This window comes from Canis lupus, chromosome 14 (assembly GCF_003254725.2).
Source record: "Canis lupus dingo isolate Sandy chromosome 14, ASM325472v2, whole genome shotgun sequence".
NCBI classification, from domain to species: domain Eukaryota; kingdom Metazoa; phylum Chordata; class Mammalia; order Carnivora; family Canidae; genus Canis; species Canis lupus.
The window spans coordinates 23465522-23478156 of record NC_064256.1 but is presented as its reverse complement, the minus strand read 5'-3'; the positions used below and the strand labels follow the sequence as shown (position 1 = coordinate 23478156).

General features: G+C 45.9%; 1 protein-coding gene across 24 annotated transcripts in view; it reads left to right on the top strand.

Moving 5' to 3' along the window:
• Positions 1-5293, top strand: part of ICA1 (islet cell autoantigen 1) — a 142782-nt gene extending 137489 nt beyond the window's left edge. For 20 of the 24 annotated variants that reach the window (XM_025471222.3, XM_049093630.1, XM_025471221.3 and 17 more), the window contains 2 exons: positions 2726-2815; positions 5023-5293. In XM_025471222.3, the coding sequence (XP_025327007.1) occupies positions 2726-2815; positions 5023-5144 (212 nt within the window). In that variant the 3' untranslated portion in view covers positions 5145-5293. The remainder of the gene's footprint in view (positions 1-2725; positions 2816-5022) is intronic. The other 4 variants (XM_049093634.1, XM_025471223.3, XM_035698538.2 and 1 more) reach the window with 1 other exon arrangement.
• The last annotated feature ends 7342 nt before the right edge of the window (positions 5294-12635 follow it).

Below are 12635 nucleotides of genomic sequence, written 5' to 3'. Positions count from 1 at the left end.
TGCTCTGAAAAATACAATGCTTTGAACCTGCCTTGCTTTTTGAATGTTCTCTGCAACCATTTTAAAAAATGAATGTTGTGCATATTTTTGAAATGGGAAGAATTATCTCACTGAGTTCCCACTGTATCAAATAGCATACAGAGATCAGGGAGGGGCTGACTTTCATACCTCTCATTTGGCTTTGCTCTGAGTCCGTTCAGGTTCTTTCTGGAAGTGTAGGCCTCCTTGAACTCAGAGAGCTTGATGGGATGGACTGAAGAGCTTAAAACAGCAGGACCTGAGGAGGTGGGGTTTTGAGACAGACCCCTCTGTTTCTTAGGAGGGCTGTCTTTGGCTGGCTGGCTCTGGCCTCAGCCAAGATGACCTGATCCTGAAGGATATGGTGACCCTTCCAGCTTCCTTAGAGACCACCCATGACAGTGCTTCTCAAACTTGCACTTACATAACAGTCACTGGGGGATTGTGAAAACAGTTTCTTGGGCTCTCCTGCTAGGGATTCTGATTCACTGGGTCAGGGTTGGCCCTGGGAACTTGCATTTCTAGCCAGCTGTCAGGTGGTGCCCATGTTGCTGGTATGGGCATCCTACTTTAAGAACCACTGCTCTAAGAGATTGAAGCCAGGCTTACAGGAGTTGGTGGAAAGGTTCCATGGGCTCTGCCAAGCACAGGTGGGTTTTGACTATGTTTGGTGTTGGGGACAGGGTGGTAGGGAAAAGGGCAAAATTTACTCAGTTACATTCTATCTCTTTCAGCTTGATTTGGCATACTGTGGATCACAACTCTAACTTTCCACATTTCCCACTCTTTTATGTGATTTGTGCTTAGAAGTAATGCTCAGGGCCCAGTTATCTAGGTACTAGGAAGGTTATGTTATCCTAGATTACACCAAATACTGGTCAGTTTTATAGTTTTTTGAACTATAATTTACATACCATAAAAATTACCCACTGTAAAAGAATGATTCAAGGATTTCTAGTAAATTTATATTGTGCAATAATCACTGTAGTCCTGTGTTAGAACATTTCCATTATCCCAGAAAGCTCCTTCAAAATCTGGTGCTTTTGTTGTTTATGAGTTATGTTAGCTACATATTCAAATGTCGTTCGAATAAGTAGTAATACTTTAAAAAGCCTTCTCTATGTTTGCATTGTTTTAGATCCGATAGGTAGATCACAGGCCACTGTTTCATTTGTCATTCGTTAGTCTGCATGGAGAAGTTTGTGTGCCACTTGCTGAAAATGAAATAATTCAGCCAGTGAATATTATAGCATCTCTCATGCCAAGCATTGTTTTGCCATCTCTTAAAATAATGCCTCATAAGTGTACTTCTCATGGTTTAAGAACATCCTCCAAGAGTTTATCCTAATTTAACAGCCATTATGTGCCAGACAGTGCACTAAAGGATGTAAAGATGAATAATACGTGATCTCTGACTTCAGGAGGCTCACAACTCTAGGAGGTGACACAAAAATGCAAACTAATAAATATAGTTAAGATTTGCTAATTAAGTCTCCTGTTGGGCATCTTAGAATAATGACGGGAAATGAACAGCATTAAATCCTGCCATTTTTGTGGCATATACTCTGTGACTTGGTTATGTGTAACTTGCTCCAGAAATTGGTTTCACTGCCCAGCTGAACTGTGCCATTCAAATATATTGTCTCAGGAGGATCTTATCAGAGACAAAACCTTTTCTGAAGAAAACAGCAGAGCATCCCAGTAAAAAGATACAGTTTTAATAATGGTGGACCTAACAGTAGTGGATCATCTGATGGTCTGTGTTTCATAGAATCAAGAATGGATGTAGTCCACAATACCTTCCTATATACTGCCTCAGGTATTTTGGAGCACATTGAGGAAGCAATTTCTTCTATCACTGAGAAGACAGGACTCACAGACCAGATTTAAAGCAGACATGCAAAGAATTATTTGATAAAATCCTAAATTAAATGTAAGCCATGCCAAAACATCTAACATACATCGTGAATGCTCTGGGAAACTAGGTTTGCTTCCCCCAAAGCAGGACCGCCGAACGCCACATAGGCATTATTTTGCCTATGTGGGTGGGCAGAGCACAGGGACATTACAGAATTTTGGATAAGGCAAACGGAGTGCATTGTAAGATACAGCGTCAAGTTAAGGGGGTGTTCTTTACCCTCATATAGTTGGACTAGACTATCATTCATTGATGTGTATTATCTAAACTTCTCACTCTAAATTGGCTGTATAGCAAATAAATGGGTTGGATCATAGTGAAGTAGAGAAGACCTGCGGTTAATTAGTTATATTGCTACATTTACTGGTGTTCACTTTTTAAAGCTTTCTCCATTTATGACAGAAAAGCAAGGCACTTGATTTCCTTGGAATGCTATGGATAATCTCTGCTGTGACCATGAAATAATATTACTCGAGAAGAAAAATGGGCATAGAGCTAAAAGAAAAAAAAATGTTCTAACCATAGCAATTTCACAGATTTTTTTTTTCAAAATCCAATCTTTTCCCCGATTTTCCATACTTACAAATTGGACACGATTATACCTATCTCTTGTCCCCTAAAGCCCATCCCAGGTACGAGGAACATGGCACAAAGGCCTTGTCCTTGTCGCACCACCCTTCCCCTTTCTTTGGAGGCCACTGCGGGTGAGACCGTGTGTGCGCCCAGCAGCTGGTGGGGCGGTGTGCCAGCCCTTCCCTAGACCTAACCACCTCTGGTTTTGAACATTAGGCTGCTCAGAGAGCAATGTCAATCCTCCTCCTACTCCATGGCCAGCACCACAGGCAAGCAGTCCAAATGACAACAGCCCTACAATGAAAGGTAATACAGTGTTTTATTCCCTGGAAATGACAGTTGCCTTCCTTTCAACTGGCCTAACACTATTTTCCGTCTTTCTTTACTAATTTCTATTTGAGCACCGAGGGTGCGAATCAGGGGCTACAGGGGTGGAGGGTTTTGTATGATCCTATGAATTACATTCTGGCTTTTTTTCTGACATAATGTCCTAATTCATAATTCCCCTTATCAAACCAAATGAGGAGGAGTCAAAAACTGTCTCCACGTGACTGGGTGCTACCCAGGTAGGAAAGGCCACCGAGGTTTGCTGTCTTTAATTGAAAATACTATTGCCATGGCCAAACAAGGCATTTAATTAGTGCTCCTCTGAAAGAGCTGACTTTCCTTAGAGGAGGGCCCTTCAAGCTCGTGGGACTGTTCCTTTCTGAGTGAGGCTCCCAAAGAGAACATGTGTTCCACTGAAGATCTCTGTGTTTGCAGCTGCCTCTCTCTTCCTTTGATCATCACCCATTTTCCCCATGTTGACCGCAGGAAGTAACAGGAAGTGTCTTTATTATCCCAAAGTATCCCCATGATGTTCTTATAGGTATTGTGCAGTTGTACCTGGTTTCCCAAACTCCAGCAGTGGAGGTCTAGGGAATGTGAGGGCTGCCCCAAAAGTACAGTCACCTGACTCCTCCCAGCAAGGCCAGAGCTACTTGTTGAGGGCTGCCCTAGACCTTTGGGAGGTTAGTAGGAAGGGGAAGTAGGTGCAGCATATTTTTGCTGGAGAGATCTTTAACATGTGTTGATATTCCCTATCTAGACTAAAGATGTGTTGATATTCCCTATCTAGACTACAGATAGACTCATCCTCTATAAATGAATCTTGCCCCTTAGTTTCCTGTATGGCCTCCTATATGACTAAAGATGAGTTACTCCCTTTTTAAAAAGTTGTTCCCACTCCACTACCCAACCAAATTACATTGAGAGCTCTCAAGTCTCAGTTTATCATATCAGACAAAGCTGAGTATTCTGTAGGCTAATTGCACGTGGAATTCAGTTAATGTTAAATGGTAATAACTTGCATGTTACCAACTAGCCTTGCTTGCAGTCATCTCTATAGTAGATGCACTGATTATCTCATGATAAATCTATGAGAGATTATGAGAAAAAAAAAGATGGGAATCAGAAGTATACTATGATTGGCACACTATCTTACCATTTCAGTGCCATTTTCATCAAAAACCCAAAGGCCCTGTTGAGTGGGATAATCCCATCACCACTCTCCCATTACTTTGGCATAACCTCTTAGCTTGTTCCCCCCAACATTTCCCAAGACTTTTTAAGCCAGATGGCAAGCACATTCCTCGCTCCTCTCAGTGAGAAGGATAACCTGTCAGACATTTTCTTCATGCTTTTGATATTCCCACCTGTTGGGAAAGAGAAAGAAACCTGGGTCATCTGAGCCAATGAACTTCGATCCTCATGTGGAATGATTTATGTAGAGAAGAGCCCCCAGCTTATGTAGAAATCACTTGCATCAGGCACTCTTTTGAAAATATTCTCATCTGGAAAATAATTTGGTTCTATAATTGTGGCAATCGGAAAGTTAGAGCAGGTGGTTCAGTGAAAGAGCAGCTGAAGGGAGTATCCAGTGAGGGTGAAGTGGAGGTGGGGCGTGGGGGTGATTTAGAGCCCAGGAGGAGGAGGAGACCTTCAGAGGCCTCCTCCCTCTGACAGGAGAGGGTGGAAGAAGGCAGTGACCCTGAGAAAAGAGATGCAGCCAGGCCTAGGTGCCAACCCTCCTCTCTGCCTGTTGCTTTGAAGCTTGAAGAGTGGTCACGGTATTTCCCTTGACCCAGCAGATTTGTAAAGTGTTCCAGTGGACACTGGAACATATTGCTTCCTCAGCCATTCAGTCTGATTTTTGAAATCACAGTGCTATTTCCTGCTTGTGTTTAAGCAGCACGATCTGCAGTTTTAGGCAGCTTGGTAGGTGAGTTTACAGGTGAAGGTTAACACTGCTCGTTCTTCATGGAGTTTTAGGCCATGGTTTAGAAATGTTCTTTGGCCAACCAACAGGGAGACATGGAATTCCCTAGCTAGTTTTAGGGACAGAGTGTACTGGGATTTGTCTGATTGAGCAGCATCCTCCCTTTTTGGGAGGAGCCTGGACCCACCTACATGCAGTTTGGCAGAGGTGGGCCTTTGGAAGGGGCCTGCATTCACATGTCCTCTTCTCTCCCCAGAGCCTGCCAAGGCTGCCTCGGATCTGACTGCCTGGTTTAGCCTCTTTGCTGACCTCGACCCATTATCAAATCCTGACGCTGTTGGGAAAACCGATAAAGAACATGAATTGCTCAATGCATGAATCTGCAGCCTCACGGAGGGAGCCCACATGCCGCTCCTCAGCCACACACCTGGGGGCACGCAGATGTATGAAGTGATCAGTATGCTGTTTTAATTACGTGCCATTTTAATAAAATGAAAGGGTCAAAGGCCCTGTTTATATTGGTATAATTATTTACTCTTATTTGGTATAAAGGTTTTGAGTGTATTCTCCATGTGGATCTAACAATACAGCAGTTTTTAGCTGGCTGCTCTCCTGCCAACATCCACATCGTGGCTACTGATGTGTCACTGGGATACTACTGTGAGATCCAAGTTCAAATCATAAACCTATTCTGTGTTAGGTTTAATAAGGAGTCCTGTGGCCTCAGAGGCAGTGGGAGGCTAACAAGGCTTAAATGCCTCATGTACCCCCTGCCTCTGTCGCCCTTAAGGAGGGCGGGGGGCTGCAGGAAAACCCTCCCTTCCTGCTGAGCCACCTTCCAATGAGCTCTGGGTGAAGCTCCAGCCAACCAGAGAGACTCTACCCTAGCTGTCGCCCAGTAGGCTGTGTGTTCTCACATCGCCAGGGGAGCTGGGCTGGTCTCCATTGCACGAACTTTCTATGGAAAGCAGCCATAGCTGCAGATGCCAGTGTCTCCTTTTGTCTTCATGGCTGGAATTCAAAAGCATGTATTTCTGGAGTCCCTTGTGATATTAACTGTTCTTGTTTGTTTGTTTTGTTTTTTTTTTTAATTAAATGGCAGAGACATTTGACATGCAAAGGCAAGTTAATAGAGTCTGTTGTGGGGATTCAGTGGGGAGGTGCCATGGGTGTGGGGGCTGGAGAGGGAGGAAGATGACAAGGACTAGTCCCACCTGTGTGAAGCTATTGACATCCCATGCATCGCCCACATACAGAACAAGGGAGGAGGGCATGGACTTTGGTGGCACTGGCAGAGGTGGGAGCAAGTTTTGTGTGTGGGCATGTTAGCAGTTAAGACACTCCACCAGCATGGACCCCCAGGGCTGCTGTCTCTCCTCCCATCCCTGTGCCACCTGTGGCCCTGTGGGCGTAGGGTTAATGATTAGCAAGAATTGGTCCCACATGCCCAGCTGGGCCAGTGAGGTCTCTGCTATACTCTTGCAGCCTCAGTCTCCAGCCTTGAAAGGGTCTCTTGTGGCCGCTTTCCCCAACAGAGGGCTGCGGCTTCTCTGCTCTCTCTGGTGTGCTTCCACGGAAGGACCTGGACCAGCAGTAGCCACCGTCCTCTGCAAGACAACATTGGGGGACTGGAAGGCATTCTCATTCTCCTTCGTGCAGGATGACACCTGAAGGCAAGTTGGAGCTGGGACTGTGTGTGTTACGTGGCTGGTGTAGCTCTGCTCACTTCCTGGCCAGCCCGAACTGTCCATGGAGTCTGTTTGTAAGAGTCTCATTTAATGACTCCTCAGCCTGGCACTCATGGTCTTTGAGGATATCAGGATGCTGCCCTGGGTCCCCACCGCCTCACCCTCCCACACATACACAGGAGAGCGTGTGGGATCCTTAAACCTTCCTTCTCAATCCTTGGCCTATGCATTTGCTGCACACTCTACCCAGGATGCCCCCCTCTCCTTACCCTCAGGTGCCATCGCAGCCCGACTCGCCCCTCAGGAGCACCTCACATCCCACCTCCTTTAACTATAGCCTGCAGTTTTCCTTCAGGGAACCAGCTCTGATCTCTCTTTCCTGCCCTTCTCTGTCATGATTAGCACATGCTTGGTGCTCTCCCTGGCCTGTGAGGCCTATGCATACATACCTGCCTCCCCCACTAGGTGTTGCAACCCCAGAGAACAGGGTCCCGATTGCCCCAAATCTTCTGTATCTCCCTAGTAATAATCCCCCTGGAGTCCCCTTGCAAGCACTGGCATCAGTGATTGCTGAATGAAGCTGCCCTGTGTGAAATGAGGATTAAGGACTCCTCGTTGCATCCTGGGTCACATTTGCTAACAGCTGTGGAGTCCACAGCAGCCGCAGGAAGGAGACGAAGCAGCGAAGCAGGAGTGGACTTGCTCTATCCAGGCTAGAGGCACAGGGCGCTAGCTTGGCTGCAGTGGGGGGCGGGGAGCAGAGGGGCGTGGGGTTCTTCTCTGTTGAATGGATCACTTTAAATACTAACAGGTTGCATTTTAAAGTTGATCTGCGGGTGAAGAAGGAGTGGAGGATTGTGGTAGTTGAACAGGCTTTGCTACAAGTAAAAGGAAAGTACTGCACATGAAGGCATTTTCTCCCTGAATTTTCTTTACATTTTTTGTTGAAAAAAATTTCAATTCCCATTCCCATCTGCAATCCACTTGGCCAGGCTCTTGATCCCTCTTGATAGGCGTGTTTTGATCCTGGCTAGCACAAAGCCCCCTCGGCCACCTCTCTAGTTTAAGGAGAAGCAGCTGCTGGCTTATTCTTTTTTAAGCAGTTTGTGTGCTGCCCAGCCAGGGGGCTTCCTTGGGGGCCCACCTCACCCCCCCCCAGCTGTCTGTAGAAGGACTGTCTCTGGCAGGAAGAAGACAAAGGTGCCCCACCCCCTTCGCGCCCAGTCTTGCTACTCATTTTCATCCCTTGTCTCGAGCGGGTACAATTGCGCTGGAACCCTCGGGGAAATTCAGAGCACCTGCTCCTTGAAAACTTTTCTGCTGTTTTAGGTGGTCTGCAAGTCTCCGTTCCCTTCTCCCGCTGCCCCAGCCAATATATAAAGAATATTCAAATTTAAGAGAGGGAGCCAGAACCATTTCTCTTTCCTCCTTTCTTTTTCTCCCAGCTGGCATGGGCTTTGGTGCACTTTATAGATTCATTGCCTTCAAAATGTAATTTTAGAAATGTCAGGTTGATTTTTGAGTTGTGTGAGAGTGAGAAAAGCATCCGTCAGCTTCAGAATTAGAAAGGCACCAACTTAGAACTTTTTGTTGGAGGCTTATGCCCAAGAAAACGTGGTCTGCTCAGAGTTGGCAGCCCTGAGAGCCCTGAGTTGCCAGTGGGTGTGTAGACGGTGCTCACCATCATGCTGTGGCCAGTGTTACATTGGGTATGGGGCCAGGGCAGAGGCCCCCGGGGTGCCTTCTGAGGCTGCCTAGGCATTTGGGTCAAGATGCCTTCTGCCTATGCTTCAGCTCCAAGAGTCAGCTAACCAAGCTCCATGCTTCCCTCTTAGACACCACTGCTGAGACCCTCACCCCCCTCCCTAGGGGCCCGACCCTGGCAATTCCTCAGGGTTTAACTATTGGAGCTATTGATTTTGCCAGTATATCAAAGTGCATCTGTCTTTGCGATTGACTAGTGTTCTCCCAATAGGCCCTGGCACCTTTGATTCAAACCATCTCTAGTCACGCACAGTGCAGTGATGCAGGTCTCTTCAGCTTTGTTGGAAAATAGGCTTCAGCTTGGAGCCAGCTTCAGTGATTGGCAGTGGCTGCCAAGAATTTTGCACTAAGGATTCTGATAAATGAGTGATGTTTTTGATGGGTATGGGGCGGGGAGTGGTGGCAGTAGTGCTATGTGTTTCCCAACACTGCATCTGACCTGTCTTTCATGGGGCTTTTAGTTTTTACTATTGCTGCTGCTGCTGCTACTACTATTATTATTACTACTTTCTTCCTCTTCCTCCTTTTTAGATTAAAAAATAATTAGGATTCTGGAACCTTGAGAGAGGGGCATATATGGATGAGAAAAACAGAAGTCTCAAAAACCACCTAATTACTGAACCCTATTTCAACTCAAACTCATTTAAACAACAACAACAACAAAAAATGAGGGTGGATTTATTTGCTCTGGTAACTAAAAGGTCCAGGTGCATGCATCAGGATCTAGGGGCTCAGGCAGTAGCCTCAGCAATACCTTCTGCCTCTCTTCAGCTCCCAGCTTTGATTCCCTCTATATTGCTTCATTCTAATAGACTTCTCATAAGGAGGCAATAGCCACCAGTATCTCCAGCCAAAATCTTGGAATTGAGCTTGCCTTGAACCCATTTCCAGTCTCCTCCAGTCAGCTACTAGAATCAAGGTGGGTGGGTGGGGAACAGGCTGACTCCTCAGCTTTTCATGGGTCCATCCCTGGAGCCTGACCCTCAGGGATTAGAGATGGAGAATGAATGGTTCCTCTAGGGGAAGCTGTGCTATTGGTATCAGAGGATAGGGAATGGATCCTTGGGCAGGAAAATGCCATGGGGATCCACCCCCGTTTTCTACTAGGATGACCTTGAGGACATGCTTGTGTAATTTCCAGAGTGGGTATGGGGCCAAGTGGCTGAAAGAACTAGAATGTCTTCCAGAAGACCCTCTGGACCAACCCTGGGCCTAGAAGGCTTGGTGCTCTTGGTGGCCCAGAGGATGCCTACTGTGCAGCTCTTCCATAGCTGACACCCAGTAAGTCAAAAGGGACCACAGAGCTCTTTGTATCCAATCTGTTGACACACAGATGAGAAAACCGAGGGACATATTTTAGAAAGCTATAATTTAGTGGGAAACTGGGATTAGAACCCACATTGCCTAACTGCTGGGCCATGCCTTCTTTTACTTCAAGGTGTTTGCTAGAAACTGAAAGCTGAAGAAAGGAATTCAGAGACACACAAAACTCCTTTAAAAGCCGATGTCTTTTCTCTCCTCTCAACACACACTCTCTCTTTTTTGCCAATTATTAAATACACCCTTGGGGGATGCACTCTAGGATGGTAGTATAGGGCAGCTGTGAAGAGTCTGGGTTCTGAAATCTGTGGCCAGGCCTCCCAAGTTGAGGCTCCACCAGCTGTAAGTCACAAACCCTCTGTGCACTTCTGTTTTCTCTTCTTCCCTAGTAGCATTGCCTGCTAAGGGAGTCATTACAGGGATTGAGTCGATGCCCCAAAGATGTAGCACTGGGCTCACACGCTGCAGTGCACAAGGATGGCCACTGTGTCGCAGAAGGTCACTTACTTGGTAAATGATACTGAAATAGGGAGTGGGAGGCTGCTCTCTCCCGTGACTTTCTGAGAGACTTTCCAAGCCCCATTTTCTGTCCCTATCATTTATGAACTTGTTTCTAAGCATCACGGGAATGGAGGAAACTAGTAGGAAGGGACTAGAAAGTCTAATGAAAAAATTCTAATGCATAAGTTGCCCCTGATTTTTCCATAAAGTTGGACAGAATTGTGTATGGAGACCAGGAGAAATTAAGTGGGTTCTTTGCCAGGTTCAGAAGGGACATGCTGCAAAACTTGCCAAACTTAATGGTATTTTTAAAGTGAACCACCAACCAGGGCACTGATCAAAAGAAATTGGGATGCAGACCAATTGGAACTCTTACACACCGTTGATGGGAAAGCAGAATGGAACAGCCACTTTGGAAAAGTTTGGCAGTTTCACATAAAGTTAAACATATACTTGTCATACAACCCAGCAATTCTGCCCCTAGAAACTCCCCCTAGAGAAAAAAATAGGTATATATTCACACAAAAACCTCTATGTGAGTGTTGGTAGTAGCTTTACTCATAATCTCCCAAAACCAGAAATTCAAATATCCTTCCCCTGGTGAATGATGCTCTGGTACATGCATCCAGTGAGATATTATTTAGCAGTGAACATGAAGCAACTATTGGTTCATACAACAACATGAGGATTCATGTTGCTATCATGTACCCCTTATATGATGCAATGAGAAGGGAACTTCACTTCTGTTAGTGTTCTTTCCCAAAACTCATAACCCAGTCTAGTCCTTAAAAAAAAAAAAAAAAAAAAAAAAAAAAACACCCTCAAATTGAGTGACATTCTACAAAATAGCTGACCAATGATACCTCAAAAGTGTCAAGGTCATGAAAAAAAAAAAAGACTGAGAAACCAGCACAGTTGGGAGGAAATTGAGACAGGACCACCAAATGCCATGGTGGATCCTGGAACAGGAAAAGAACATTAGTGGAAAAATGGATGAAATCCAAATAAAGCCTATGGTTCTGTTAATAGTATTATAGTTGTGTTAATTTCCTAATTCTGACTACTATGTCAAAATACAATGGCTATGTAAGCTGTTAACATTGGCAGAAGCCGGGTAAAGAACTTTGTATTATCTTTGCAACTTTTTTTGTCAAGCTAAAAGTATTCCAAAATAAAAAGGGTTTTTTGTTTTAAAGGCTATATCCTGTGTGGTTCTGTTTGTATGCCATTTTGGAAAAGGTAAACCTATAAGGATAGGCCTCAGATCAGTGGTTGCCAAGAGCTGAGATGGGGGGAGGGCTGGACTCCCTCCAAAGAGGCACAAGGAAAATTTGGTATTGGTTGGGGCTCTTCTATAAATTGTGTTGGTGGTGACACAACTGTATGCATTTATCGAAATCCATGGAATCCACTGAAGAGGATGAATTTTACATATGTACATTAGTCCTCAATAAGTATGGTTTTAAGGAAAAGAAAGAAGAATTGGGTTCTGGATCCTTCACAAAGGGACGCTGTACTACGTGGTCAGAGAGCCCCTGAAATGAGGGGAGCGGAGACCCTCGGTGGGTTCGCTGAGCAGGTGGAGCCGGCTCAGCCGGGAGGTCCGCCCAAGATCACTCTGCTCCCAGTCCGTCCTTCTGGGCCGGCTCCCATCCGTCTGTGGGTAAGTCAGGATAGGCCAGGCTATGCGTCAGCCACAGTCCCTGAGAAGTCTCGGTGGCTTTCATAACCAAGAGATTTCCTTCCTTCCTCACTCATGCTCTCTTTCTGGGGGCAGTGGGGGGGGTCAGTGGGGGCTCCCAGGGACGCATGCTGATGAAGCATCACCAGCATATGGTGATCGCATGAAACATGGGAGCTTCTCAGTCACCACAGCAAGGAAGGGTGAAGCTGGAGCATCGCCGTGCGTCGGCCTTGCTTCATCCAAAGAGAGACACGCTCTCTTCCCTCCACAGCCCATTGGCCAGAAATAGCTACATGCTTCACTGCAAGGGCCTGGGAGATGGGACAGCACAGGTGGACTGTTTCCCGAGTACTGCTATTTCTGCCTTACAAAGGATCTTGGTCTTTATTTCTTTTTTAAAAGATTTTATTGGACAGCCCGGGTAGCTCAGCAGTTTAGCCCCGCCTTCAGCCCCGGGAGTGATCCTGGAGACCCGGGATCAAGTCCCACATCGGGCTTCCTGCATGGAGCCTGCTTCTCCCTCTGCCTGTGTCTCTGCCTCTCTCTCTCTGTGTCTCTCATGAATAAATAAATAAAATCTTTAAAAAATAAAAAACAAATAAAAGATTTTATTTATTTATTCATTCATTCATTCATTCATTCATTCATGACAGAGAGAGAGGCAGAGACACAGGCAGAGAGGGAAGCAGGCTCCATGGAGGGAGCCCAACATAGGACTCGATCCCGGGTCCCCAGGATCACACCCCAGGCTGAAGGCAGCACTAAACCTACTGGGCCACCAGGGCTGCCCGGATCTTGGTCTTTAAAGTGTACTTTTTTAAAAATATGTATTTATTTATTCATGAGAGACACAGGCAGAGGGAGAAGCAGGCTCCATGCAGGGAGCCCGACGTGGGACTCGATCCCCGGTCT